The sequence below is a fragment of the Glarea lozoyensis genome, assembly GCF_000409485.1.
Source record: "Glarea lozoyensis ATCC 20868 chromosome Unknown GLAREA7, whole genome shotgun sequence".
Taxonomy (NCBI): Eukaryota; Fungi; Ascomycota; class Leotiomycetes; order Helotiales; family Helotiaceae; genus Glarea; species Glarea lozoyensis.
In genome coordinates, this window is record NW_007361002.1 from 313,362 (window position 1) to 339,281 (window position 25,920).

The 25,920-nt window shown below is 46.6% G+C and overlaps 7 protein-coding genes across 7 annotated transcripts; 2 read left to right on the forward strand and 5 right to left on the reverse strand.

Moving 5' to 3' along the window:
• Positions 1 to 1,217: 1,217 nt before the first annotated feature.
• Positions 1,218 to 1,674, reverse strand: GLAREA_01287 (Glyoxalase/Bleomycin resistance protein/Dihydroxybiphenyl dioxygenase; the record flags this gene model as incomplete). Its single annotated transcript, XM_008088503.1, has 2 exons — positions 1,218 to 1,384; positions 1,443 to 1,674. 2 exons carry the CDS (start codon positions 1,672 to 1,674, stop codon positions 1,218 to 1,220), a joined length of 399 nt encoding a protein of 132 aa, XP_008086694.1.
• A 939-nt stretch (positions 1,675 to 2,613) lies between these two features.
• Positions 2,614 to 4,131, reverse strand: GLAREA_01288 (uncharacterized protein; the record flags this gene model as incomplete). Its single annotated transcript, XM_008088504.1, has 1 exon — positions 2,614 to 4,131. The coding sequence occupies one exon, from the start codon at positions 4,129 to 4,131 to the stop codon at positions 2,614 to 2,616; it is 1,518 nt and encodes a 505-aa protein (XP_008086695.1).
• A 2,221-nt stretch (positions 4,132 to 6,352) lies between these two features.
• GLAREA_01289 (uncharacterized protein) lies at positions 6,353 to 7,481 on the forward strand (the record flags this gene model as incomplete). Its single annotated transcript, XM_008088505.1, has 6 exons — positions 6,353 to 6,766; positions 6,905 to 6,949; positions 7,011 to 7,070; positions 7,125 to 7,172; positions 7,241 to 7,282; positions 7,347 to 7,481. 6 exons carry the CDS (start codon positions 6,353 to 6,355, stop codon positions 7,479 to 7,481), a joined length of 744 nt encoding a protein of 247 aa, XP_008086696.1.
• A 947-nt stretch (positions 7,482 to 8,428) lies between these two features.
• On the reverse strand, positions 8,429 to 10,210 carry GLAREA_01290 (uncharacterized protein; the record flags this gene model as incomplete). Its single annotated transcript, XM_008088506.1, has 1 exon — positions 8,429 to 10,210. The coding sequence occupies one exon, from the start codon at positions 10,208 to 10,210 to the stop codon at positions 8,429 to 8,431; it is 1,782 nt and encodes a 593-aa protein (XP_008086697.1).
• A 584-nt stretch (positions 10,211 to 10,794) lies between these two features.
• Positions 10,795 to 12,643, reverse strand: GLAREA_01291 (MFS general substrate transporter; the record flags this gene model as incomplete). Its single annotated transcript, XM_008088507.1, has 4 exons — positions 10,795 to 10,911; positions 10,965 to 11,101; positions 11,156 to 12,515; positions 12,572 to 12,643. The coding sequence occupies 4 exons, from the start codon at positions 12,641 to 12,643 to the stop codon at positions 10,795 to 10,797; spliced, it is 1,686 nt and encodes a 561-aa protein (XP_008086698.1).
• Positions 12,644 to 14,201: 1,558 nt separating this feature from the next.
• Positions 14,202 to 15,764, reverse strand: GLAREA_01292 (uncharacterized protein; the record flags this gene model as incomplete). The annotated part of the gene is made up of 1 exon (XM_008088508.1): positions 14,202 to 15,764. One exon carries the CDS (start codon positions 15,762 to 15,764, stop codon positions 14,202 to 14,204), a length of 1,563 nt encoding a protein of 520 aa, XP_008086699.1.
• An 876-nt stretch (positions 15,765 to 16,640) lies between these two features.
• GLAREA_01293 (Thiolase-like protein) lies at positions 16,641 to 25,686 on the forward strand (the record flags this gene model as incomplete). Its single annotated transcript, XM_008088509.1, has 18 exons — positions 16,641 to 16,913; positions 16,971 to 17,064; positions 17,123 to 17,173; positions 17,229 to 17,559; positions 17,609 to 17,885; positions 17,979 to 18,209; positions 18,297 to 18,400; positions 18,526 to 18,915; positions 19,039 to 19,145; positions 19,201 to 19,342; positions 19,432 to 20,235; positions 20,293 to 21,033; positions 21,111 to 23,461; positions 23,530 to 23,654; positions 23,728 to 24,134; positions 24,205 to 24,334; positions 24,398 to 24,850; positions 24,913 to 25,686. The coding sequence occupies 18 exons, from the start codon at positions 16,641 to 16,643 to the stop codon at positions 25,684 to 25,686; spliced, it is 7,785 nt and encodes a 2,594-aa protein (XP_008086700.1).
• Between the last annotated feature and the right edge of the window lie 234 nt (positions 25,687 to 25,920).

The following is a 25,920-nucleotide window of genomic DNA, read 5'->3' on the forward strand; positions in this document are numbered from 1 at the left end:
CTAAATTTAGTTTGGTATACTTAAATGGCTTCGTGTGAATATAATATAGAGCAGTATGTTATAAAGTCATGAAATAAACCATAATCTTAGGAAAACCACAATAATTTGAATTTCCTCTTCAGGGATGAAAAACACATTATTAGTCAACCTTATAATTTATTCTGTAAATCTTAATTAAGATGTCCTTCCTCCTTCATTCTTTCCGATCGATGGCAGTTGATCATCTCGTCGCGAAATATATGAAGATGGATATTTAGGATATTTTGGTACATTTAACGAGATCATTTGAACTTGTTATGATTCAGCAAATTATCAAGATTATTAAGACATCTGAAAGTTTGAGAATAGGTGAAACATTCACAACGAAAAACAGACTATTCACTTTGTTTCCACATACTGTTTTCCAACCCACTTTCAAGAGGACAACTCTCCATTGTTCTCCAAATTGATCCACATATTATAAAACTCATACACCTAGCCTAGTCCTCATCTTTACCCCTAAAAATTTATGTCATCGCACAACATATACTAGTATGTCATTCGCAATCCCGACACAAATAATCCCGAAATCCTCAGAAACGCCTCCTCCACCACCTTACCAACCCCCAGAGTCACACGTATTCCTAGACCCTTACCAACACCAAAGATAAAATTTCTCTCCGCATACTATTGTTACACAACATCCCTCAAAACACAAGGTGTCAGTGGTTCGGATCTCGCAGTCGCGAAGTGGAAGTGGTTACTTCACAATGCCGGACACGAGAGCCAGTTCGTGGAATGGCGCCATGCGAAGAGTTTGAGATATTGGTTGATATTGCTCAGATTGGACTACAGAGTTTGGCGCGCTATAGAGTGTGGAGAAATTAGGAAGTTGACGGCTGCTAGATAGGGGATATTTGAGTAGGAGGGATCAACCCTAAGTCGTGGATGATCGTGCCATTTTGAAGCCTGATGTCGGGATATTATGCTTCGTATCAAAATAGGAAATGAATATGCCGTGAGCGTGGGCTGCAAAAACTGAAGCCAGAGAATTCAAGTCGCATTTAAGCGAACAATCATTAAATACATCTCTGCTCGCTCAAGCTATGATAATACAAATTCATGAATCATTTCAAGCAAATCCGTCACCAAGAATTGAACCCCAATCACTCTATCTTTTTGTTCCCTAAACATATCTCATTCCCTGCGCCATGAACACTCGAAACTCCATCAGGGGTTCAAATATCACCCTGATGACAAACAACCTCAAAATTAATCCCCAAAACAGGATCAAGCACAAACGCAGCATAGTACTTTTCATGATAAAACCTAATTCCAGGCTTTCCATTGCAAGTTCCACCAGCTTTGAGCGCAGCTTCATGGAATTGACGGACTTGCTCGCCATCTACTTATGATCAGTAATCTTCCCACGAAGATAATTAAAATCGATGATCCCGACGTACTTGTAGCATTAAAAGCAATATGCATGCCCTTCATGACATTCTTGAATTCAGCTTCATCGCCTTCAACGGCAGAGAGCCAGATGTACGGAGCGGTTTCGCCGAGACCGACGACGGTTGGGATGGGACGAGTGATTTCTTTGAAGTTGGAGAATGCGAGGGAGGTGGTTAGAAATTTAATTGTTTCTTCGAACTTGGGTGCTGGGACTGGGATGGCGAAGTGATCGAGACCCATATTTGCGTGTTGTTTTGAGGAATTGATTTCGGTGGAGAGAAGGATGTTTTGAGGGTGCTGTTTTATTTGTGTTTTAAAGCTTTGATTGATCTGATTCTCTACAAGTGAGGATATGCGCAATCTTTATACCCCTCTCGATCCGTTTGTATGTCCGGTTATTAATCAGGCAACGACGCGTCCAGGATCGAAATTGGCCGACGCCAAGCTGACGCGGTGTCAGGTGCCGCAGGAACTGCACCTCCTGAATTGGATTTTGTGTCCAAAAGAGGCGTTAAAACCGGTATTTAAGCAATGTTTACATAAATTCCGAACTATTGAGTGAGCTCCGTGTCATTAACTGTAACTCCGTGCGGTTCTCGTCGTCGGAATTCAACGATCAACACCACAATTCAAGCCTATCAACTCGGGAAGTCCCCTTGTTTCCGCGCCAACAAGGAATGTACCAGTATTTTGCCTTTGACTCATACGGTGAGAATGCAATTGAATCATTGGCAAATGCAATAACTTATGCGATCGTACCAATTGGAGGTCACAAGTCAATCACCAAGAATGCCGGGTCAGTATTTATTCACGAATGATATGCAAGCAAATATCATTTGAAATCTATTCGACGATTGTTCTCTTATCTGTAAAGCGGGAGGTACCCCAAAGCCTTATTTGAGTATGCGACGAAGGGATTAGGAACCATCACTCTTTCTTAGTATGGTATTTCCCAGTAAACCGAGTGGTTATACCATCGCCAAAGTCTTTAACCCAACTTGAAGTAGCGTAGCTTACTTTTCCACAAGGAGTCTGCTCTATTTGGTGGCAATGGGTCTCGGACAAAATGGATTTGTACGCTACAGAATTTATGATAGATGCTACTGATATTGACAATACAGTGGCAAAAGTTGCCCTCTTTACCGATGTGGTCGTATTCTTGGCCCTGACCCCCCAACTTTAGACAAGGTTAATTGTCTTCATGGTGTTACTTGAAAATCTATCGTGGGACCCTCTGAAAACCCCCAACCCGATACGTCTAAACTTCTCGTGAGGAAACAGGGTATCAGCGGGCTCTAGTATCAAAAATGTCTCAGTTCTATATCCTGTGCTCACTTCCAACCGACGACGAACCAGAACGCAAAAAAATGTATCCGGGCTTCTCTCTTGCTCTCGATCAAATTGCGCAGAGCATCCCCAAGGAAGCGCGCTCTTTGAGAAATCCGGGGCCTCACCCTCGACAAGATAGTATGGCGGATTGCAATGCCTGCCTTCAGGGGCAATTTCGAGGTACACCTCTTGAGCTGGCCCGGAAATGGTAAGATTGCACGATTTGACGGCTGAAATCAATGGCTCCCCCACCCATAACAACTCGTAGTCTTGAATCGTAATATGATCCGAAGTCTCTGTCTGTCTCGAAGATTTCCCGAAAAAGTCAAAGGCTACACCAACAGGACATGAAAGCCAGGACCAACTCGGAATCGATCCTGTATATGGAGAGGTCAAGCTTATGTCTGTAAGTCTTTCGATCCTGATCCACAACATGTCTTGGTGGAGAGATCGTCTCCAAAGGCCAAACGCACTTGTGTCACCTGTCAAACTTTGATGGTATTTAATAAGGCCATAAATTGCTGGAATTCTGTCGCTTGGCACGCTAAACTTTCGTGTTGAGTAGCTTTCTATCCATTTCCACCATGTGATAACAGGTTCCACTACGTGTTCGTTGCCTGAGAGTGGGACATTGCCATATACGGTTGTCAAGGGATCGTAAGTCATTCCCGATTCGGTCCAATATGCATTTCTGCAGCGCCAGTGCAATTCTGATTGCGTAAACTGAACAGTGCGGTGTGAGAGTGCCACCTCTTGCAAAGTCCATCCCCTCGTATGGAGATTGGATATTCTGCCATTAGTGCCACCCTCTCGGGGTTCAACTTGAACTAAGATGTCAGTGCTAGGCCTCCTCTCAACTGTGAAAAAGTATCGGTTCTTGGTTCTCTCTTCATTTGAGTTGTCCGCAAGTGGATGGGCAAAGAATCCCCCCGTGCAGTCTTTAGCCTCGCTAGCTGCAATTGTCAGTGTACTACCAAAGTATATATCTGACATTTTCGTAATTTCGGCTCGCCAATCATCCTCATCATCCTGTACTATGCATAGTGCGTCCATCCAGAGGTACGAGATATTGAGCGATCTTGATATCAGCAACGCATCTTCGAATGTTTTAGGAAAGTCTTTGGTAGGGATAGCTTCAAAATAGGTTGCCTTATTGGATCTCGTAGTTTTCACAGGTATACCAGCACTTCCCCAGCAGTAGCTCAGGGTCGCGTACTGTATCGTTTCGGGGTCGAGGCCTTGCGTGGACACCAAGTTGAGGCGGGGCATCATTGAAGACCCGATACTCACTAATCTTTTCGGTAGCTTGTTCGCTTGCGGCTTACAACCGGGATGCTCATGATCACACTTTTGAAGCCATTCCTTCATTTTTAAAAACCTTGAATCATTTGATATTGGAAATGAAGACCAAAAGGGTTCTTTTGCACATGGTGCTAGGCGATCGTCTCAGCGGTAAGAAACTCTTATTACAATATAAACTTACCGTCGACTGAGCAAACTTGAACTATGAAGCTATTTGGATATTCAAACCCGCTGGCTTTGTCAAAAAGCCCTGTGGTCATGGTGGCCCACATTAATCCTGATTGAGAGTTGTGCACCCGGTGCATTTCAATACGAATTGGAAGTGTTTCGAGTTCCTCATTTTTTCTGGGCAACTTCCTAGAAAGATGTCGAGAGGCCTTAAGATTGGAGGCAAGCAGAATCCTGCATAAAGTACAGCTCTCGCCGGATTTTCGCAACGTTTTGATGCTAGCTTGCGGGCGCGGATCCAGACCTTGAACATGTCCTTGTAAAATTGCAGCGCAATGCGTACATACTTGCCCACGTTCTAGCGACATCGAGAAGCGACATGAAGAATAGACAGATACAAATCAAGGAAGATGTCAGGCGAAGTGTTGTATGTTCGCGTAGGCGCCAACTGGAATGGTGGTCGCATCACAAGCTCACAGCGCTTCAAGAAAGGCTAGGCAGTCGTCCTCGAAGTGAGATTTCTTCACCTCGCCAGTAATCGGTATAACAAAGAGCTTGGCATAAGAAGGATCTGGCAAAAGAGTGCGGACTTTCTATGAACAAGACGTGTAATGTGCTGTAACTAGTGATGTGGAAAATTGACGACCGCGGGTTATTCTGCCTGCTTTTCGTCAGCCGGGTCTCACTTGACTTGTGGTGCACGTGATTTTATTCTTCAGTATCATTTTAGTTTAATTTATGCATTAGTTGTTGGGTAAGATATGCCCACCCATTCAGTCATTAATAGAGATCCAAACCCAACTACTAGTACCGCCAACTGAGAGTTTCCAACTTCCATGAGAAACCCTACTTGTACAGTCACGTTCGACTAGAACCTTAGCGTTGGCGTGATGTCCTGATCAGGTTAGATGAGGTTTGCGCCTCAGGCACTTATTTGTGCTTAGAAAGATCTCGATGCCGGTCTTCAACTCCATTTTCTTTTACTCGACGCTCGAAATAACCAATTCGGAGACGCCACCGGCACTTCCCACAGGGTGAGTTATATCCTTGTAGGGCTGGAAAAGATTCGTTTCCATCAGATGATTCCCAGGACCGTTCAGGTGCCGGCATCGCGGATATTTCCTTTAGACGTTGTCATCCTTCTATACGTCCAATGTGGCAACGAACCATTGAGGCGAATATGTCTGTAGGCTACATTTGTATTTGAACTAGCAGTGCCCTGCGTTCACAAAAAAGAGTCCCAGGGTGCTTTCGGCCATGGTGAGTGGGATATACCACTGAGCGGCGTCGACAAGACGGGCCTTTCGTATATGTCAGTTCCTACACTTGATATCAGGAGCGGAGTCAAGCAATGGACTGGTTACATTTCCGATTCTCTGGTTCTCTCCGAAGATCGTCAGAACCTTGTTTCTTCCTCCGTAAAGGCCTAGGCTCTATTTTGATTGGTCGTGGGTTTTGTTTCAGGCCGAAAACGCCAAATCGATAGCGTGTTCAGCTACACAACTTCCTTTTTGACTTCCTGCAGCTCCTTTAAGCCAAAACAGAATCGATTAGTCGAGGGTAAGCCTTAATCGTCTTGTTTGTATATGACTGGGCGACGAGTAGGCACTGGCGCAGAATTGACCAGACCACAACCTGTGGAGAAAATCAAAAAAGAGAAGTTTTAAGTTGTGTCTCATGAGCTGTTGCGATGATGCTGACAATCACGCCAACAGCGTATGGCTACCATTACTCTGGTACTGTCAGTCAAGCCAAGCGATTCCACTTGTCAAGCCTCATTTACTTCATCCCATTGGATTTGCAATAGAGAGTGACATGTTTAGACTTCACGCATTCAAATGTCACTCGTCCTAGTTGGTTGGCTTTTTCAAATGCCACCCTCAAACTGTCATTCATCTTACTTGATTGGCTTTCTCAAACATCAGTCTATTATTGAGTTTGAAATCAGGAAATGTACTGGCTTTCAGAAAACGAAGAGAGGGGTTGTGGTGGTGCGGTCCTAAGGTCCTATTGAGCCTCTGAGTGTATAAGAAGCGAGATCGTCTAATCTCCTTTTACTTCCATTACCGGAAATACCTCCTATACTGAAACTTCAATACCAAAAGTACTCAGGTTGAAAATGCTTCTCCAGCTTCTCCCCCGCGTGCTCGCTACAGCCGCCATCCTCACCACCTCCGTTCGTGCCTCCCCCTTCCACAGTCTCGACACTCGCGGCTCATTCAGTCTCGATGCTCGAGACCTATATGTCCCATCAACAACCTGCTCTCCCCTCGTCTACGGAGCAACAGCCGTAGTAATGGGCAATGTCTGCGTCGGCGTCTCCGGTGACAGCCTAACAATCATCTACACCGTAAACCCAGGCTGGACTATCGATGTCGTTCATGCTTTGATCACCACATCCATACCAACTGCAGCACAAGATATCCCTGGCCAGTTTCCATACTCAAGTGATAAAGGCTCTCCGCCAGTTTGCGTTATTTCTGCAGACAAAACGACAAGTACTTGTACTATACCGGTGCAAAGTGCATGGCGAGTGTGTGGTAAGACGCTCTATATCGTGACCCATACTAGCGTTACTGGTCCGGGTTCTGTTCAGCAGACTGCATAGGGAAAAGGGCCGTGCTATGATACCAAGGGAAATTGTGCGAAGTATTGGACTTTTACGGAGCAGTGCGTTTGCAAGTTGGAGATTGATTATTTCCCTGTCACGAGTACTGTACGTGGAGAACGCAATGGCAAGTTATCCTCTGAAACAATCTTACCGATGATGTCTACAGTCTACATCGGTCACTACGATCACGACTTCATCTACTAGCACGTATCTGACGTCGACGACGGTATGTGGAGTGTCTACTCCTATTTCATACCAGCTCGGCTAACAAATTTCCAAGGTAACATACGAAACCAGTTCCACCAGTACATACACAACCTCTACCACCGTACGTCACAGCGCCATCTTCCACGCACCTCCCCAAAACACATAACTTCAGCTAACACAATCCCGCAGGTTACCTATCTCACGAGCACCACAAGCGAATACTCTGCCATAGTACGTAATTTACTTACCTCAGTCAATCCTACACGAAGGAAAGAGTTAAGCTAAACAATCACAGGGATCCTCCACCTCAACCACAACATCCACTTCTTTAATCCCAACTACCATCAGCTACGCTCCTACTACCACCACCATCTCGTGCACCAACCCTGCAGTTAGTGTCATTTACACGACTACGGTTGTTTATGTTTAGAGGCTGGTTGATATACATGAAAGCTCTACGTTCCAGGTAGATTGCTTAATCGTAAGGTATTGATAGGATGTTGGGAGTTGCAAAGTAGCGTTCGATAACGTGTGAACCTAAGTGTGCGCGCTCACTGGGAATCTTGAGAGAAGTGTTATATAATCGTACAGCTGAGAAAGATTACGGAGTAACGAGACCATTGTGAGAAAGTAGCGATGTGGACGTCGAAGTTGTCAGATAGTTGAATTATCACCAGAGCTATATAGTAAATGTCATGAAATGAGAGAACTGTGTGTCTTGACTACTTCGTCGAAGGTGAGACATCAAGAATGTCTTGATTCTCACCCAAAATCCTGGTATCTTGATCATGACAATGCCAAAGTAAGTTGTAGGCTTGGCCGCCAGGTCCAGGCCTGTTTCCAGAACTGCTAAACCACTGCGTACTAGAAGTGGTTGGCTGTCAAGTAGTCGAATTTTCCAGCCGGTTAATCCAGCAATTCGAACAAGGATCAATCGGTCTATCGAAGATTCCCAAGGAGATTTTGTCTTTTCTTTTTCGTTCTTTTTCGTTCTTTTGGTTGTGGCATTAAACCCATTGGGCCACACACACGTGGTGTTGCGCTCGGTGATGCGTTTCGACGAACTTCGTATGTCCTGAGATCAGATCAAAGTAACATGCTGATACTCAACAGGTCCTTCTTCAAATAACTCTCCATACATAATACCCTGAACATAACATTCTTCAACAAAACGAAACTCCGATTCATCTTCTGTGGGCTCAGAATGAAAGGAACTCTCGCATTCTGCAGTACCCATACTTCGTCGCCAGGTAAGCAAACTGACGGGCCAAATCCAATATCACCCTCCAAGGTTCGAAAGAGTACTCTTCTGTAAATGCTGACTTCATATTGAAATCGACCCAGGTTACGGGAATCAACCAAAGCCTCCCACCCGCCCTAATCACCCCCTTCAGTTGGCGAGTTACCTGTTTCCAATTGAGTATGCCAGAAAGATCCCTTGGCGAATGACGGAAAAGAATGCGTTTCCTGCCCCTCGTTGAACATCAACTCAAGGCTTTGACACAGGCTTAATAGTTCGTCCGATAGGCTTTCAGTCAATTGCCGAGCTACCCAGATACTATGCAGAATCACACTATGGAAACAGACCTCTAATTCGGATGGAGCCGGCGCTCGGTGCAAGTCCGTACAGTCAGCAAACGTGGTCCTCCACAGCGCTTCAGTTCGCGACATACCAGCCCTCAATGTCTTGGGCAGATTCGAATGTAACTTGAGCATGTCTTGCAGGAACTCGAGATTTCCAAACTGCTCAAAGAATTGAAGCTGACAAGTAGCAGTTACCTCAGCTACAGTTCCCACTCGAGCGCCGTTCAAACTTAACCCCCTAGGATTCACGCGACGGTAGGGACATGGAACAACCGTTTCTTGTGTAGCGTTGAAAAATGACTCTCCCTCCGCGGTGCGCCAGTGACCTAACCCAGAGAAAGACAGGCGATCTGCGAAGTCAGGCACCCAAGACGGGATACCGGAAGACAAGTGGCATGTGTCGTGTCCAACGAGTGATAAAATAGCAAGAGAGGGAGATAATATTAAACAAATCTCAGTAACATTTCTGAAAAGTTCCAAAGGCTCATCCCCGTTGTCTATGACAATTTTAGAAAGTTCTTCCGGTCGTCGTCCAGCTTGACGCATTCCAAATATGGCAAATATCCTGTCTCGTGGATTGGAACATTGAAGTGGGAGAGAGTGCAGAAGTTCTTCCATCATAATTGAGCCGAAGTCAGAACTTCCGTATCTTAGCCCTAGTTTCGCTTCCCATTCAGAAGAAAATGAAACTCGATATTCGTAGATAGCGCGTGGTTTCATAGCTATCACAGGGCCTTGGAAGTACTGGGATCGAGTTCGGAAATACCGCATCCATTCTGGAAGTGCGAAGTAATACAGAGAAAGGTCTCTAAGACAACGCCATTCAAAGCGCAGTTCGCCACAAAGAACTTGCTCAACGCTACCAGCGAGAGAAGTTTCTTGCAGAGTCCATAAGCGAGAGTGCCATGATCTAGAAAAGAACTTCAGCCAGCTATTCCACATAAAATCGTGAGGTTCTTGTATTGCAATAGTTTGCCAGAAAATGGCTTCGTTCGGATTATGTCGGCACCGTGTTTGATAGTCAAGATCGAGTGCAAATTTAAAGTCATTTTGTATTTGTAGGGCTGCAGAAGCGTGGACGTCGTGTCTTTCAAGCCACACAATGACTGATTCCGTTGAGCTGTAAGTAGTCGACATAAGGGCGACTTGACTAGATTTCTCCGTGATATCTTGTTGGTTTATGCATAGCCGATCAATCCACAGAAACCCTGATTCTTCATTGCGGGCTATTTGTCGTAATAATTCGAAGAGATTGAGCGAGATGAAGACCGCCATACCGTTACAGAGTATCTTGTGGCACTCTGTCACCCAATCTTCCTTCATTGGATCTTCATAACCGTGATTACTCGGAATAGCCGAAGATTCGAAATCATAATTGTCCCGGAAAGGATTCCGCCAGGTGTATGACAGAGCTTTGTAGGATGGGACGTCCCTCAAAAAGAAGCTCTGAAGTTCACATGCGACAGCGTCTGTCGGGTCGTCTTTATCTTTGATGGTTATTTTCAAAAGTCGAAGGCAGTCCTCGCCAGGCGCAAGCTTTGGATATTCAAAGAGTGCATGTTCGGGCGGCGCCATATCGATCGATAATCATTAGAGGTCGTAGAATGGAGTGTAGATATGAAAGAGCGCCTAATATTTACGTTCTTGGATGGTAATGAGGCTGAGCGGTCGCGGAATAAGATTGGCTGCGGCATCCCCCCGACATCAGGAACCTGGTGATTGGCTACGGCTGCAGTCTGCAATTGCTAAGTTGCAGAGGAGAGTTCTGTCAACAAATACCATGTGCTCCGTTCGCATATGACAAGTGACCCACGAAGAAAGAGGCATTGGCTATAAGTCACAACGTGGGAGACCTGAGCTGCGAGATAATGAGATAAAAGATATGAATGCATAGAAAGGTTAATTCAGCGTTATATTGTAATATATAGCAGATGCGACTTATTATGCCTCGGCACTCATCGAAGCGAGCATTCAGAGATGATGGTCTAAATATCATCTCCAGATTATAAGAACCTGTCTGATTGCGGTAATGTAGCCGTATGTTGGTAACAAATGTTGATGCAGTGTCGGTGTTTTCGCGACTTCAATGCCAGCTACTAGATCCTGAAAGGGAAATTCCGACGCAGAAACCGGCTCTCGTCGTCGGAGTCTCATTAAACTCACTCGATCGGTCGAATGTTGACCACTTCTCCATAGGCGTCAAAACCTAAGCGCTTCTTCGCTATTGATGCTTTGACTGGATTTTTAGCTTCGAAGATCTCATCTAGTTCCTCGAGCTAGATAAGTTGTTAGCATCATTTTCCTGTGAGCTTTGAGAAGTGTGTCTTACTGTTCGGTTCTTGGTCTCAGGAATGAAGAAGAAAACAACGACAGCTTGAATTCCACACCATATCGTAAAGATAATGTATGTATGCCATCCAATTTTTTGTAGCGATACTGGCCAAGCAAATTGGTTGAGCATGCCGGCTGAATCAATAAGTTAGTGGGAACACATCCGAACACGGCATCAGTTCAACTTACATGCGGCAACAGCGAAACCGGAGAACCCCATTCCCTTTGCTCGCATTTCAAACGATAATACTTCGACTGGGTAAAGAGCTTGTAGTGGGGTGAAACCGACCGAGAAGACAGCACCAAAAATGAAAATGAAAGCCAAAGAAGCAGTTCCGGCTGCTTTGTTGGTACCGTAAAGCTTTGTTTCGGGGTCAGCCCCAGGCGGCAGACTAGGTATAGAAGCCGTATAGATAGAGGTTGAGACCGTGACTGCGAGCCAAACCACACAACAACCAATGTTAGAAAACAGCAGGAGTGGTCGGCGACCTACACGGTCAACAAGAGCGGCACCCAGCAAGGCAAAACAGAACTGCTGGCAGTTGTTGATCAACGTAACATTTGCCTGCGCGAACGCGCTGTGTATGCCAACAGTATCCAGAACTTTGCCGAGGAAGTACGAAAGAACCGCATTACCGGCCCACTGTCCGAAGATTGAAATGCAAATGTTGCAGAAAAGTCGATAACATCTGGACTTGGTCTTGAACAGGGCGCTATAATCCCACCATCTCTTGTCGGCTCCATCCATCTCCAGTAATTCCTCATACTCAGTAACCTGAAGTTTGACCCACTCGCTTTCTGAATTTCCGTTTCCATGGTACTTGGTCAACATCTTCTTGGCAGCTTCTTGTTTTCCATTGACATGCAGCCATCTTGGCGACTCTGGAAGAAAGTAGGCGGCGAGAAATATGATCGAAGAGAACATCAGCTGAATCCATATGATCAATCTCCAAGAAGTATTGCCGCCAATATTAAGACCACCACGAGCCACACCACTAGCAATAATGGATCCGGTGAACCAGAAGCAATTGAAAACCGCCGTTACCACGCCACGGTAGGCAGGATGTGAGACCTCGACCACGTACATTGGTCCTGCTGCAGATGCAATATTGACGCCGAAGCCCAGTAGAAATCGACCACCCATAAATTGTTTGGTGCCCTCAGCACGCGTCGCTACTCCTTGTATGATGGTGCCTATAATGATAAGAAGGCATCCGAGCCACATTCCAAACCTACGTCCGAAAGTATCGCAAGCTGGTCCTATAAAAGGCAACGAAGCAACACCACCAATTTGGTACATAGATGTGACGATGCCCGCCCAAATTCCGGCATTCTTCCCATGGTAGTATTCCAGAAACCAAGGGTTTTGGAGCAGGTTGTTGATCAAGGATCCATCATAGCCGTTCATCGTTGCGCAAAAGAAACCTACGAAGCATGCGAGGTAAAGTTGAGAAGTTGCCCATGTAAATGGTCTAGGGGGGTCCTTCAGCATGGCCTCATTGAAGGCTTCATTTCCCTTTATGACCTTGATTTCGACTTCGGCATGTTTCTGGAAACACGAAGAGTCAGAACAATAACAGAAGCACTTTTTCTTGAATAGCTTACTTCTTCCTCATGACTCCTGTGGGGAGAGATGTTGTGCTCAACATGCCCTTCGGCGGATGTTTTACTAGCCATGACCGTAGATTTCGACAAGCAAATCAACCAAAGCAAGAGGTCGATGCTCGAAAAACCAACGATGGTGGTCCAAGATCTGCGAACAGACAGTGACAGGCGGCTATCTTATGTATATAATACCTTGACCCTGCGCATCTCGCTATTGCTTGCAGCAATACAACAATGTAAATGAAGCGAAGCAAGCGAAGGCGAAATGGCCAATAAAGCTTCGACCTGAACAATTGTCCTCCATATCCCCGGATTTTCGGGTAGTTTCCCCAGTGCCAACCATACTTTGAGCATTCTTAGACAAGGATTCTTGGCACCTGTTTACGATCCACGAATAAGGCGCAAAACACAACTTGTCTAGCTCATCTGGGCTTCAAAGCATGTTGCGGCGGCCCAAGTGAGTGAGTAGACCGGAGTTTGTTTCATGCCAGCCCGTATACCAACTGCAGTATGGATGGATATTTCACGAGTTGTTGCACCACTTGACAACGGAAGGTAGTGCACCGTGGCCGAAAACGATCATTTGCAGTTCGTCTCGCATGGTTAATCTCGAATCCCTGCCCACTATCCCCTCAAATCGAATTTTCACAAACTGCACCTCAAGTCGTGACTTGAATCTGGCACTCATCTCCTCAAATCGGAAAAACTACTATCGGCTGATACACTAGATTGATATACCGCACGCAATAATGCCTTTGAGGAGACCGACTTCTCAAGTCTGAACGAGATGCGTCTTTCGGTTTTGCTGTCCCCTCGTCTATCCATTTCAAGTCATTTACGGGTGATTGGCCGCGGTCGCGAAAATCCACGCTGTGCCACATCCCATGGAAGGAGAAGATGGAGGATCTACAATCAAACGGGCCGTTATGTAGCTTGATTTATGCGATGAAGCACTGCCCAGGTAGTATCATGAGAGCCATCACGTGAGCTTGCAGCAACACTGCATCTCGCGATATGGACGAATCAATGCCAGAAACCGAGTCACGATTCACACCAAAGATACAAATACGACATCTTTGACATGATTTCAGTTGTTGCTGACAGCATAGAATCAACTATGACAAAGCTGTTGGACTGTTGAGTTCGATGAGGAAGGTCCCAACGAAGGTCGCGAACGTCGAAGATAACGAGTACAACGATTATCGACCAATGGACATGTTGAAATCGATGTTGGCTGCAGGTCTGGCCCCTTGTGTAGTTCGAGAAGTGTTGCCAGTATGATGTAGATGATTCCAATATGTTGATTGACGGCTATGTTGAAGATGGTTGCAACCTCGAGGTGCTTCGTTTCCCAACGATGGCGACGGTTGTTTTGTCCAGATTGAACATGGGGCAGAATTGAAATTCCATAAACGCCGAGCAGAGGTGCATACATGCAAAGATGTAAAGACAGTTGCCGGTTACATGTATAGATGGTGAATGAACTGGTGATGAAAATGTTGTTTTTGAAACGACTAATCCACGATTCGAGTGGACGAAGATCTACATTCACATAAGAGAATAATGCCAAGACTCCTATCATGTGTTAAGTCACCTGACGAGGCTAGAACAGAAGAAGAGAACACATTCATCATTCTTCCTTAACACCCAAACCTCGCGACACGATTCCCGTCACCCGTCTCAGAAAAGCCTGTACCTCCGCCCGCCCATGGAAACTCTCGTTGTAGGCCGCATTCAACACCAATCTCCCACTCCACGTCCCAAGAAAGAGTCCGTAGCCAGTATTATACTCTCCACCGACGACCCAGGGTGGAGAAACAACTTCAAACGCGTCGTAGCGGGACTGTATAATCTGATTGATTATACCAAGACTTGAGAGCGAGATTGAGGGGCTTTTATTCAGTGGGAGATATGCTAGTGGTATCGGGGAAGAAGGGTAAGGAGGAGTGACGGAGGCAAAAAGTGAAGGCACGGTCGAGATGAAATCTTCATCCACACGTGTGTCTTGGGAGAATTTTTTCATCTGCTCCAATGCAGATTCAAATGCCTCATTTTTCTCTGTCTGTTCTTCTTTCCGTTCAACGGCCTCTGTCGTGCCCGCACCGGGAGGGCTCGCTGAGATGGCAACATCAATACCCAGGCGCAGTCCAGATGCACAATGATATGCCGATGCAGCATGCTTTGCAGTATCATAAGGCGCTACACAATGTTTCCTCAAGTTGATGAGAGAGTATGATATATATCGTCCCGATCGAGGGGCTTCGGTGGCTGGCTGTAGTTCTGCGAGCGCGAGCGCGATGCTGGAGTGAACTGCTTGTGTGGGTGTTATTCCTCTTTCTTTGCATGCTGAAACGATCGCTTTCGTTTGTGGTTCTGTGAGGAGAATTGCTGTCCGTTGTGAATTTCCAGGAGTTGGAGAGTGGGTAGAATATGGGAGAGACAGTACTGTGATGTCGGGCGTGGAAGCCAGGATATTGTTTAGGGCGCGTGTTTCCGCGAGCTTTGAACTTTGAGAGGCGTTTGGTGTGGGGGGTACGTTTGCTGCGACGCGGAAAGGAGGTGAGAGGTTCTTTACTTCATTTCTATCCCCTATGGTGGGTGTTTTGAATGAGTTCGATGATGAGAATGCTGACGAGGCGTAGAGGAGAAAGTTGTTCAGAAGGTAAAAGGAGCCTAGGCCGTCGATCATGTCGTGTGAGCTGCGGAAAACAATGTCGCGACTCAGTCCGTCAGGATTATTCTGTGCAGGTTTGACGATGTAGAGCTTTGCCAATGGCCCAACAGGGGGATCGGTATTGGCAAATTCCTCCCCAGTCTGACCGTCGTCGATAATGGTAAAGGTATCTCGTAGCCAGTTGTCCAAATCCAACTCAGTGGCAGGTGATTGATACACTTTCTTGCATTTCTTCGTCTCGGTGTCGTAGACCACAGGCGCGGCCAAAGTGGGGTGATCAAACAACATCTCCTTCCATGCCCTGCGAAAGGAATCATCAATCTTCTCATCTAGGCCACCGATTGCCATGTTCACCGGTAACGCAACTTTCAGACTGATGCAAGCAGTGATGGCGAATACAGTATGTCCAATTTCCGCATATGTCTTCGCTACAGACGTGTAGAATTGCTCCGCTTCGTCGACTTCTCGCTCATATTTTCCTGGAGCAGTTTCCTGCCAAATAAAGCGTTGATAATCCATCTTGGAAAACGAAATTTTAGTGTTTGACAAACGAGAGTGCTGAGGATTTTGGTTTGAGTTTGGCGCAGAAGTCCTTTGTGTTACGTCGTTGAAGGGAAAGAAGGGTCTTTTTCGAGATGAGTCTCAATTTGAGCGGCTCAATTATGTGCGTGACGAATCGTTCAGTACCTAGTTGCCTATGAACTGAAACCAAAGGTACTTTGATACATTTGCATCTGGTGCCTGAGGTAAAGTGGTGCATTTTGGGCTTGCTCGCTCGCTCGCTTCTCGCTCCTCTGCAGTAGTTCTACGTACTAAAAGGCCCAAGGAACGTGCACTTCTGTGTGCAGAGGCGGTTGAACTAGGTCTTCTCCTGAAGAGGATGTGATTCGGCAAATTTGGAGGATGATTATGATAAAACAGTACCTGATTTGGTCAAAATATGACATATACGGTTGTGGCTACGCTGCACACCAGAAAAACCCGCATGAGGGGCGTAGTACAATAGAGGGGCCCAAAGATCTGAGCTGTTTAGGAAAGCGCCGAGCTTTTGCGCCGCCATCAGACTCTCGTAGTTCAGGTAGCAAACGCAAATGAGGGAACCTCCGAAACCTCAATACGCCTTACGGAAAATTGTATACGATGTAGTCGCTATAGGCTTTTCAGGATAGGTCCTGAATTTTGGCTTCAGCGACGGAAGATTGCCTTTTTCGTCTAATTGGAAGCAGGTAAGTCTAAGAAAGGGACTCGGATTGGTATACATACCTTTAGTAACTCTAATTTTGACCTACACCAACTCTGTTACTGTATCTCTTGCATTGAAATCAACTTTCTCCCTGTATTAGTAACCACAGAAGCAAGAGCCGTAAAATCACGTGATCTCGTGACATAGCCGAGATGGTAATTAATTCCGACGCGAAGTCGAAACAAAACGGCTATCCACACGACTCAACGAACGGAGATGGCGTCTCCAATGGCGTTCCATCCACAGCAACGGCAGAATTTCCCATCGCTATTGTGGGTATGAGCTGTCGTTTTGCTGGAAATGTCACGAGTCCTTCCAAGCTATGGGACCTCTGCGTTGCAGGTCAAGATGGCTGGTCACCCATACCCGAAAGCCGCTTCGATATCAACGCATGGCATCATGAAGATCCCCAGAAAAGAGGCAAAGTAAGTACTCTTGACGCCACTGGAACCGGTGACTTCTACTAACACCTTGTGTTCCAGACGAATGTTAAGGGAGGCTACTTTCTCGATGAAGATATTTCCTTGTTTGATGCGGCGTTTTTCAAGTATTCCAGCGACAATGCTGCGGCAATAGGTCGGACTCCCCATTCTGGTCTCTCAGCTTGAACATGCGGTTTACTAAACTCAAACAGATCCACAAATTAGATTATTACTAGAGGGCGTCTACGAAGCAACCGAAGATGGTAACTTTCATTCCTCACAATTACAAAGGCTGATTTTTCTAATCGTAAATGACAGCCGGAATCCCTATGGAAAAGATAGCGGGTTCAAACACATCAGTATTCTCAGGATGCTTCAGCAAAGATTACTTTGAGGCTCAAGCTCGTGATCCTGAACAGGTCACGAACTCGACCGCCGGTAATGGAACCGCCATGTTGAGTAACCGGATATCTCATTTCTATGATTTGCAGGGTGCTAGCATGACGATTGATACTGGTTGTTCTGCTAGTTTGGTTGCTTTAAACCAGGCTTGTTGGAGTATATGGTCAGGCCATTCAGATGCTTCGGTCGTCACTGGTGCTGATATACTTCTCAATCCTGATTCATTCATTTCCATGTCAACCTTGGGGTAAACTCTGCATATCTTCCTCTTGAGTTCTTGACTAAATCTCTTATAGTGCACTCAGTAAAGATGGGAGATGCTTCGCTTGGGATTCCCGAGCTAACGGCTTTGGTCGTGGTGAAGGTGTTGCAGTAATGATCATCAAACCTCTAGAAACTGCATTGCGGGACGGTGATCGCGTCCACGGCGTCATTCGAGGAATTGGACTTAACCAAGATGGAAAGACGCCTACTATTTCCTCCCCATCAATGGAAGCGCAGGTCAAGCTGATCCATGAAACATATAAGCGAGCTGGTCTCGATATTGCGGATACGGGTTACGTTGAAGCGCATGTAAGTCATGTCTTAACTTCTGGAGAAGAGATCTTGAGGTCTTCACCTTGGGATAAGTCAAAAAAAATTTGCTAACGGTTTCTTTCCCTTTAGATGACAGGTACAGCTGCTGGAGACCCAATTGAAGCGGAAGCTCTAGCTCAAACTTTTGGAAAAAGTCGTGCTGCAGATGATCCAATTTACGTCGGTTCAGTCAAAACCAACGTGGGCCATGCAGAGCCTGTCAGTGGTCTTGCTGCAATAATCAAGACCTGTTTCGCACTACGGGAAGGTCTGATTCCACGCAACTTGAACTACGAGGTTCCCCACAAAAACATCCCCTTGGTATGTAAACAAGATCAACGCGTACAGCAGATCTTATTGCACATAAACTATACCTACTCAGCTCCGCCTTGCTAACGCTTCTTACAGAAAGATTGGCATCTGCAAGTCCCAACAGAGTTGATGAAATGGCCCGTCAACAAGTCGCTTCGTGCATCCATCAACAATTTTGGATATGGTGGGACAAATGCGCAGTAAGTGCTATAACCCCATGTCTCCGCTCCTGTAATATTGCTACAATGTAGATTTGACCTATGTATTGTTTTGTTTTGTTTGGTCGCCTCGAAAAGGAACGAGGGCACTCTACTAATTCAGATAGTGTCATTTTGGAAGGTGCACCAGCCGCACCCAAACCTACCAATGGAACCACCAATGGAATCCCCAACGGAACAACAAACAGACACGCTACCGACGAAAGCCGTGTGTACCTGCTAAGCGCCAGAGATGCAACAGTAGCCAAAGCAATGGCAAACGACTTCGCGACTCATTTCCGTGGGTTGATTTCAGAAGAGGAAGAAATATCCACAGGAAGTCTGGCCTATACCTTGGCAGAGCGGAGGTCTTTGTTCCCATGGATGATGGCGGTTTCAGCAAAAAATCTAGAAGAGCTGTGTGATCGATGGGAATCACCAGCAACTAAGGCTGTCAACACAACCTTAAAGCCTGTGCAGCGTCTTGGGTTTGTTTTCAACGGTCAGGGAGCTCAATGGTACGCATTACCTTTTCATAATTCGCCTCTCAAAGTGTGGCCAAATCTAACGCTCATGATTTCTTCATCATGTTCGCGTTAGAAAGCTCGATAACAACGAATGATGATACTAATACGACCTAGGTATGCCATGGGAAGAGAATTAATTCTAGCCTATCCAACATTTGGCGCACAGATACGCGAAGCAAGCGAAATCTTGAGCGAATATGGTGCAAAATGGTCCCTCATTGGTATGCGTCTCTTACTAACTCCGCTCACGTTGGCAATTACTTATTTATTTCCCAGACGAGCTTATGCGTGACGAGAAATCTACACGCATCAACGAAGTCGATATCAGTCAACCATCAACTGTTGCCATCCAGTTATGTCTTGTGGACCTTCTCAAGTCATGGGGTATTACTCCTGCGGCTGTGACCAGTCACTCGAGGTTCGTAAATATTCTCAGATCGTGAACCACATTCCCATGTTCTGCCTACCACTATCTCCCCATCGAAATTCGCACTGACAAGAGAATAGTGGTGAAATTGCAGCAGCATACACTGTTGGTGCCTTGACTTTCAAGGAAGCGCTCGGCGTTATCTTTTATCGAGGCCAGCTTGCTGTGAAGCTCCAGAAGAACAGTTCTGTAGAAGGTGGTATGGCTGCTGTTGGATTGGGTGCCGATGGTGTTGAAAAATATACCACTGGTCTCAAATCTGATGGACAGGTCACAGTTGCTTGCATTAACAGTTCTAGTAGCGTAACACTCTCTGGAGACCTAGAAGCCCTCGATGAGGTGGTAGCTCGAATTGACGCAGAAGGGATCTTTGTCCGAAAGCTCAAGGTGCCATTGGCATATCATTCCCACCACATGGCTCTTATATCTGGCGAGTATACCAAATGTCTCACAGCCATTCTTCCAGAAAAGGCAAAGAGTTGGGACGGCATTCTGTTTTCTTCGCCAGTCACTGGTGAAATAGTCACCTCAGCAGATGTTCTATCGCCTTCACACTGGGCTCGAAACCTCACAAGTCCAGTTCTCTTTAGCGAAGCCTTCGAGAGTATGTGCTTCAATTCAGACGACTCGAGCAACGTGGATATGATCCTTGAGATTGGAGCCCATAGCACCCTCGCGGGTCCGATCAGGCAACTTCTAAAAGCCAGAGGCGCCGAGTTACCGTACGTCTCGTGTCTCAAACGATCGGTTGATGCCGTTGAAACTATGCAGGAGCTTGCTTGCGACCTTCTGTGTCGAGACTATCCTATTGATTTGACTTCGATCAACTTTCCCTCGGGCTTGGATGCGGATGCAAAGACTTTCCTCACAGACCTTCCCACATAGTAAGTTTCTAGAATTTGTTTCGCTTACTTGGTCAAATTCTAATTCAACCTTTGTAGCCCCTGGAACCATAGCACAAGCCACTGGTTTGAGCCAAGAATAAGCAAAGAGATGAGAGGCAAAAGATTCCCACCCCACGAGCTACTTGGGACAATGACAGTTGGCGGCACCACCAAAACTCCAACATGGCGAAATTTTCTTCGGTTGAACGAGGTAGAATGGCTTAGAGACCATCAAGTCGAGTCTAAAGTGATTGCTCCTGGAGCCACTTATATTGCCATGGCAATTGAAGCGACTCGTCTTCTCACCGATCCTTCCGAAGAGACGATCCGTGGGTACCGTCTTAGAGACATTCAAATCATGAATGCCTTAGTGATTCCTGAGTCCGCAGCTGTCGAAACCCAAATCACATTACGTCAATGCACTGACAAGGAGCTAGACCACGTCGGTTGGTATCAGTTCGAGCTCACTTCACTTGGTCCTGGCGACCTCTGGGTTGAGAACTGCAAAGGCTTTGTCACTGCAGATATTGGCAACGTTGTCGAAGCAGCTACCACACAATGGCAAGCGCCGCCCACAGAAGATACTTATTTTGCCACAAAGAGTGCTAGCAAAGTGAGAGAAATTACCAACGAGTCGTTATTCTCTAGGTTGCAAGAAATGGGTATCCAGCATGGTCCTGTGTTCCAGAACTTGACTGATAGCAAGGCAACCGAGGGCAAAGGTCTCACGAACTTTGTCATTGCCGATGTCGCCTCAACCACACACGATTATGTTTTACATCCAACAACATTAGATTCGTAAGCTCTTTTGCCACTTTTCATTCTCATGTTTCTTCCTCCCTTAAAATTATGTCGCTAATTCCAAATTCTCCTAGTATATTCCAAGCTTCATTCTGCTGCTTACCGGAAGAAAGAGCACGTTCCGACTTGGTTCTTCCTCGCTCAATCAGGGCTATGTACATACCTCAAAAGTTCAAGAGACAAGGTGGTGACAAGCTTCAAGCTTTCACGGAGCTCGCCCGCCTCAATCGGCAGGGTATGACATCAAACATTTCTGTCATAAGCACCGATGTGCACGAGCCCAAGCAGACCTTCTTTCAAATGCAAGATTTCTTCTGCCAAGCAGTTCCTCGAGATACAGACGAAGATATGGCAGAAGAAATCAGCTTGTGCGCCAAGAACTGCTGGGTGCCTGACATCCTTCACGCTATTCCAGAAGCTATTGAGAAATCTCTGAAATCTTCGATAAACGATGTTGAGATCGATGAAGAGAAAAAACGAATAAGAGCCGCAGTTTATCTTATTCATGATGCTGTTAAGGAGCTCGAGGAGGAGAGCAGTGAGGACATAGACAACTGGGTCTGGCACCACAAGCTCTTTTACGACTGGATGAAGGCTACCGTTGCAAGCGCCGATCGAGGAGAGCTACGCGAGGGTTCCAAAAACTGGACTCAAACGACCCAGGGTATGAGACAATATCTCTATGATGAGCTTGAGGGGTCAAGTCCGACTGATCAAATGCTTGTCCGAATCGGCCAGAATCTTCCTGCAATTTTGCGTGGCGAGATTACCACTCTGGAATTGATGATGGAGGGCAACCTTTTGAATGAGCACTATGGTGATCAGAGCGCCTCTGCTCTGCGTGTCTTGGGCCATGCTCGTACTCTTTTGGAGATTCATGCCATGAAGGATCCAGGCGCTAAGATCTTGGAAATTGGAGGAGGCACTGGTGGAGGAGCTAAAGTTGTTCTTGAAGCCTTTGATGCAAGAGCCAGGCAAGAAGGCTTTGAGGGTTCTTTGGTTGGTCACTATACCTTTACCGATATTTCTCAGGGTTTCTTTGCAGCAGCACGCGAGAGATTCAGTGCGTGGGAAGGCATGATGGATTTTAAGCAACTGGACATTGACGAGGACCCAACCACCCAAGGTTTCGAGGAAGGCCAGTATGACATGATCATTGCCGGAATGGTGCTTCACGCGACAAAGAATCTTCATAGAACTCTGACACACGTCCGAAAGCTGTTGAAACCGGGCGGAAAATTGATTCTGCTCGAGTCTACCAAAGATCGTCTCGATACGCAACTCATCTTTGGTCCCCTACCTGGGTGGTGGCTCGCGGAAGAAGCAGATCGTAAGATGAGCCCTAACGCATCCGTTGAGAAATGGGATGAGGTTCTACGAGAAACTGGTTTTGGTGGTGTCGATTTTGACATCTTCGACTATGAGGAGCCCGAGTTTCAATCTACGAGCACTATTTTGGCTACTGCCATGCCGATCGAAGGGCTACAAGGACCAATTTCAATCGTGCACGACGCTTCACAAGATCCTTCCCACCCATGGTTCAAACACCTGTGCGCGACTATTGAGGCTGAGACGGGAGTCTCTCCTGTTGTCGAGTGCTTGGACGTCGTTGAGGTTGAGGACAAGATATGCATTGTCACAGCTGAACTACAACAGCCATTCTTAGACGGCATCGATGGACCTTCATTTGAAAGTCTCCGAGGTCTTCTTGTCAACAGCAAAGGTGTTCTATGGTTGAGCTCAGGTGGTCTGGTTGACTCTGCGGTGCCATCATTTGCTGCCACCCAAGGTCTTTTGCGAACTCTGAGACTGGAAGATAGTAGCAAGCGATATGTTCAGTTGGATTTCGAGACCGCATCGGATGCTAACGAGGCGTGGTCGAAAGACAAATTTGGCCACATTGTTCACGTCCTGCAGCAAGATTTCAACTTCAGTCTCGACAAAGCCAGAATGGAAACTGAATACTCCGTTAAAGATTCAATGCTCCACGTCAGCCGACTCATTCCGGACAAGAAGAGAAATCAAATTGCCAGCACACGGGATATTGACCCAGAGGCCGAACTACAACCATACTATCAAACAGACCGCCCACTTGTTTGGGAGACTTCCGGCTCAGGAATGCTGAGTGATCTTCACTTTGTAGACAAACTTGATCTCGTCGGCGATGTTCCCAGTGGTTTTATTGAGGTCGAATCCAAAGCAATGGGTCTCAATTTCCGAGATGTTCTAGTCGCGTTGGGACAACTCGACGAGGAACTGATTGGGCACGAGTCTGGTGGTATCATTACCCGAGTTGGTCCAGATACCGAGCATAGCGGACTCCGTGTGGGAGACAGAGTCTCAGCCTGTCCAGTTGGTCGATTTGCAACGAGAGCCTTAGCTCACTGGACGGCAGTTGTCAAGATTCCAGATGACATGTCTTTTGGTATGTCTTTTCAGTCTTTTTTTCTCTCCACTTTTGAAAGCTCTTGCTAATTCCTGTGTCTCAAATAGAACATGCAGCAGCAGTCCCTGTTACCTACGGAACTGCTTACCACGCATTATTCCACGTTGCCAGAATTCAGAAAGGCGAGACGGTACTGATCCACGCAGCCGCTGGTGGTTTTGGTCAGGCAGCTGTAAGTTATCCTTTCACCTGAGAATTCTAGCGGCCGTATACGTTGCCTCAAGACTGACACATTTTGATTACAGGTGGTGCTAGCACAGTACGCCGGCGCCGAGGTGTTCGCTACGTGTAGCTCAGAATACAAACGCGATATTATCCACCAACAGTACAACGTCCCATTAGACCATATCTTGTCAAGCCGAGAGCCCAGTTTTGCGCCTGCAATCATGGCCATGACCAATGGACAAGGTGTTGATATTGTGCTGAACTCGTTGTCGGGTGCTATGCTGAAGGAGACCTGGGATTGTGTTGCTCGATTTGGCAGATTCATTGAGGTTGGTAAGGTAGATCTTGAGGCAGCTCGACGTCTCGACATGAGCCCCTTCCGCCGTTGCACCACTTTTGCGAGTGTTGATCTCATGCAATTGCGTGAGTATAATCGTCCCAAGACTCACGAGGCTTTGGTCGAAGGTGTCAGAATCAGCTACGAGAGGTACGTGTTTTCGAATTCTATTTCCCTCCTCAGATTTCGGCCCTAGTTCACTCATTAACACCCGTCATAGAGGCAAGGCACCTATTCTCCCAATCACGCAATACTCGATGTCAGACATGGAAAAGGCAATGCGTTTGATGCAATCAGGAAAACATACCGGCAAACTTCTTTTCGTTCCAAGCCAGGAAGATAAAGTCAAAGTGAGTTCCCGTTTTTATGGTCTCTTTTAATCTCGCTTTGGCAAGGTGCTGACCAAATCTCAGGTTATCTCGCGTGTACGACCAGTATCTCTGAGCGATCCCAACGCTACTTACCTTATTGTTGGTGGACTTACCGGAATTGGTTACGCCGTCGCAGAGTTCCTCATGAGCAAAGGTGCTAACCATTTGCTTCTCGTCTCGCGAAAAGCGACTAAGCACGAAAATGCTGCCAAACTCCACGCACAGGGTGCTGAATATGGCTGCAAGATTCACATTCGCGATTGCGATCTCACGAGTGAAAGCAGTCTCGTTGCGCTTCTTAAGGAGTGCTCCAGTTCAATGCCACCAATCCGCGGTCTTATCAACTGCGCCATGGTTCTGGATGATACAGTCTTCGAGCACATGAAGTACGAGCAATGGACTAACGGTATAAGATCAAAGATTGATACTAGCCGGAACTTGGATAAATACCTACCCAAGGATATCTCCTTCTTCATCATGCTGGCTTCAGGTCTGGTAAGTAGTATACTATTCTACAAAACAGCTTTTCTTAAAGTTACTAACCTCCTGCTTTCTAGGGTGTCGCCGGTGGATCTTCTCAAGGAAACTACGCGGCCGGTAACGCTTATCAAGACGCTCTCTCTCGAAAGCGCATCAAGCAGGGTCTCGCCTCCACGACTCTCGATCTCTGCGTCATCCGAAAAGTCGGCTATGTCGAGAACAGAATTGCAGGCGGTGACGACACCATCGTATCACGTTTCCTCAAACTCGGATTCGGCGCCGTCGATGTTGCAGTCGTACTGCAGCTCATCGAATCCGCCATCCGTGACCCACGCCAATCCGCCCAAGAAGACGCGCAGATAGTGATGGGTATCTCCGAAGCGACCTGCATCGCAGCTGCCAACAATGGGATCCCAGATCGTCGATACAATGCACTGCAGATGGCCAACCGACGTGGACGAGATTCGGGAGCCGGTTCAGCGTCGTCAGGAGCGAGCCCCACAGCCGCTCTTGTACGCGCGTTATCTGCTCCTGATACTGATATTGCGAAAGCGTCAGCTCTGTTAGTTGATGCACTAGCGGTTAAGTTAGCGGAAATTTTCAGTCTCGATCTTGCTGAGATTGATGTCGCGCTGCCTCTTTCCCGCTACGGTGTTGACTCGCTTGTGGCTGTCGAGTTGCGGAATTGGTTAAGTGGCGCTATCAGAGCAAAGGTCACTGTCTTTGAGATCCTGCAAAGTACCTCGTTGACGGAGTTTGCGGGTCTGTTGGCTGTGAAGAGTGAGTATGTTTCGGCTGCGGCGCAAGAGGTGGTCGCTGAAGGCGCGGCAACAGAAGAGGTCGCGAAATAGATGCTTTTGTTGGGACAGATTTCGTTTTAGATGTCAATGGATGAATTAGACGATGGTATGTTATACACATAGAAATGAATTTTCTCGTCAATCCTTTCAAGTCTGCACTTCTCGAGTATAGCTGCCACATTATTGCATGTAGTTCTACACGAAACCTACGTGGCACGGCGTCTTGACAGACAATGACAATCGAAGTTGGAAAGTCATTTATTGAAGTGCATTACTGATCTTGTT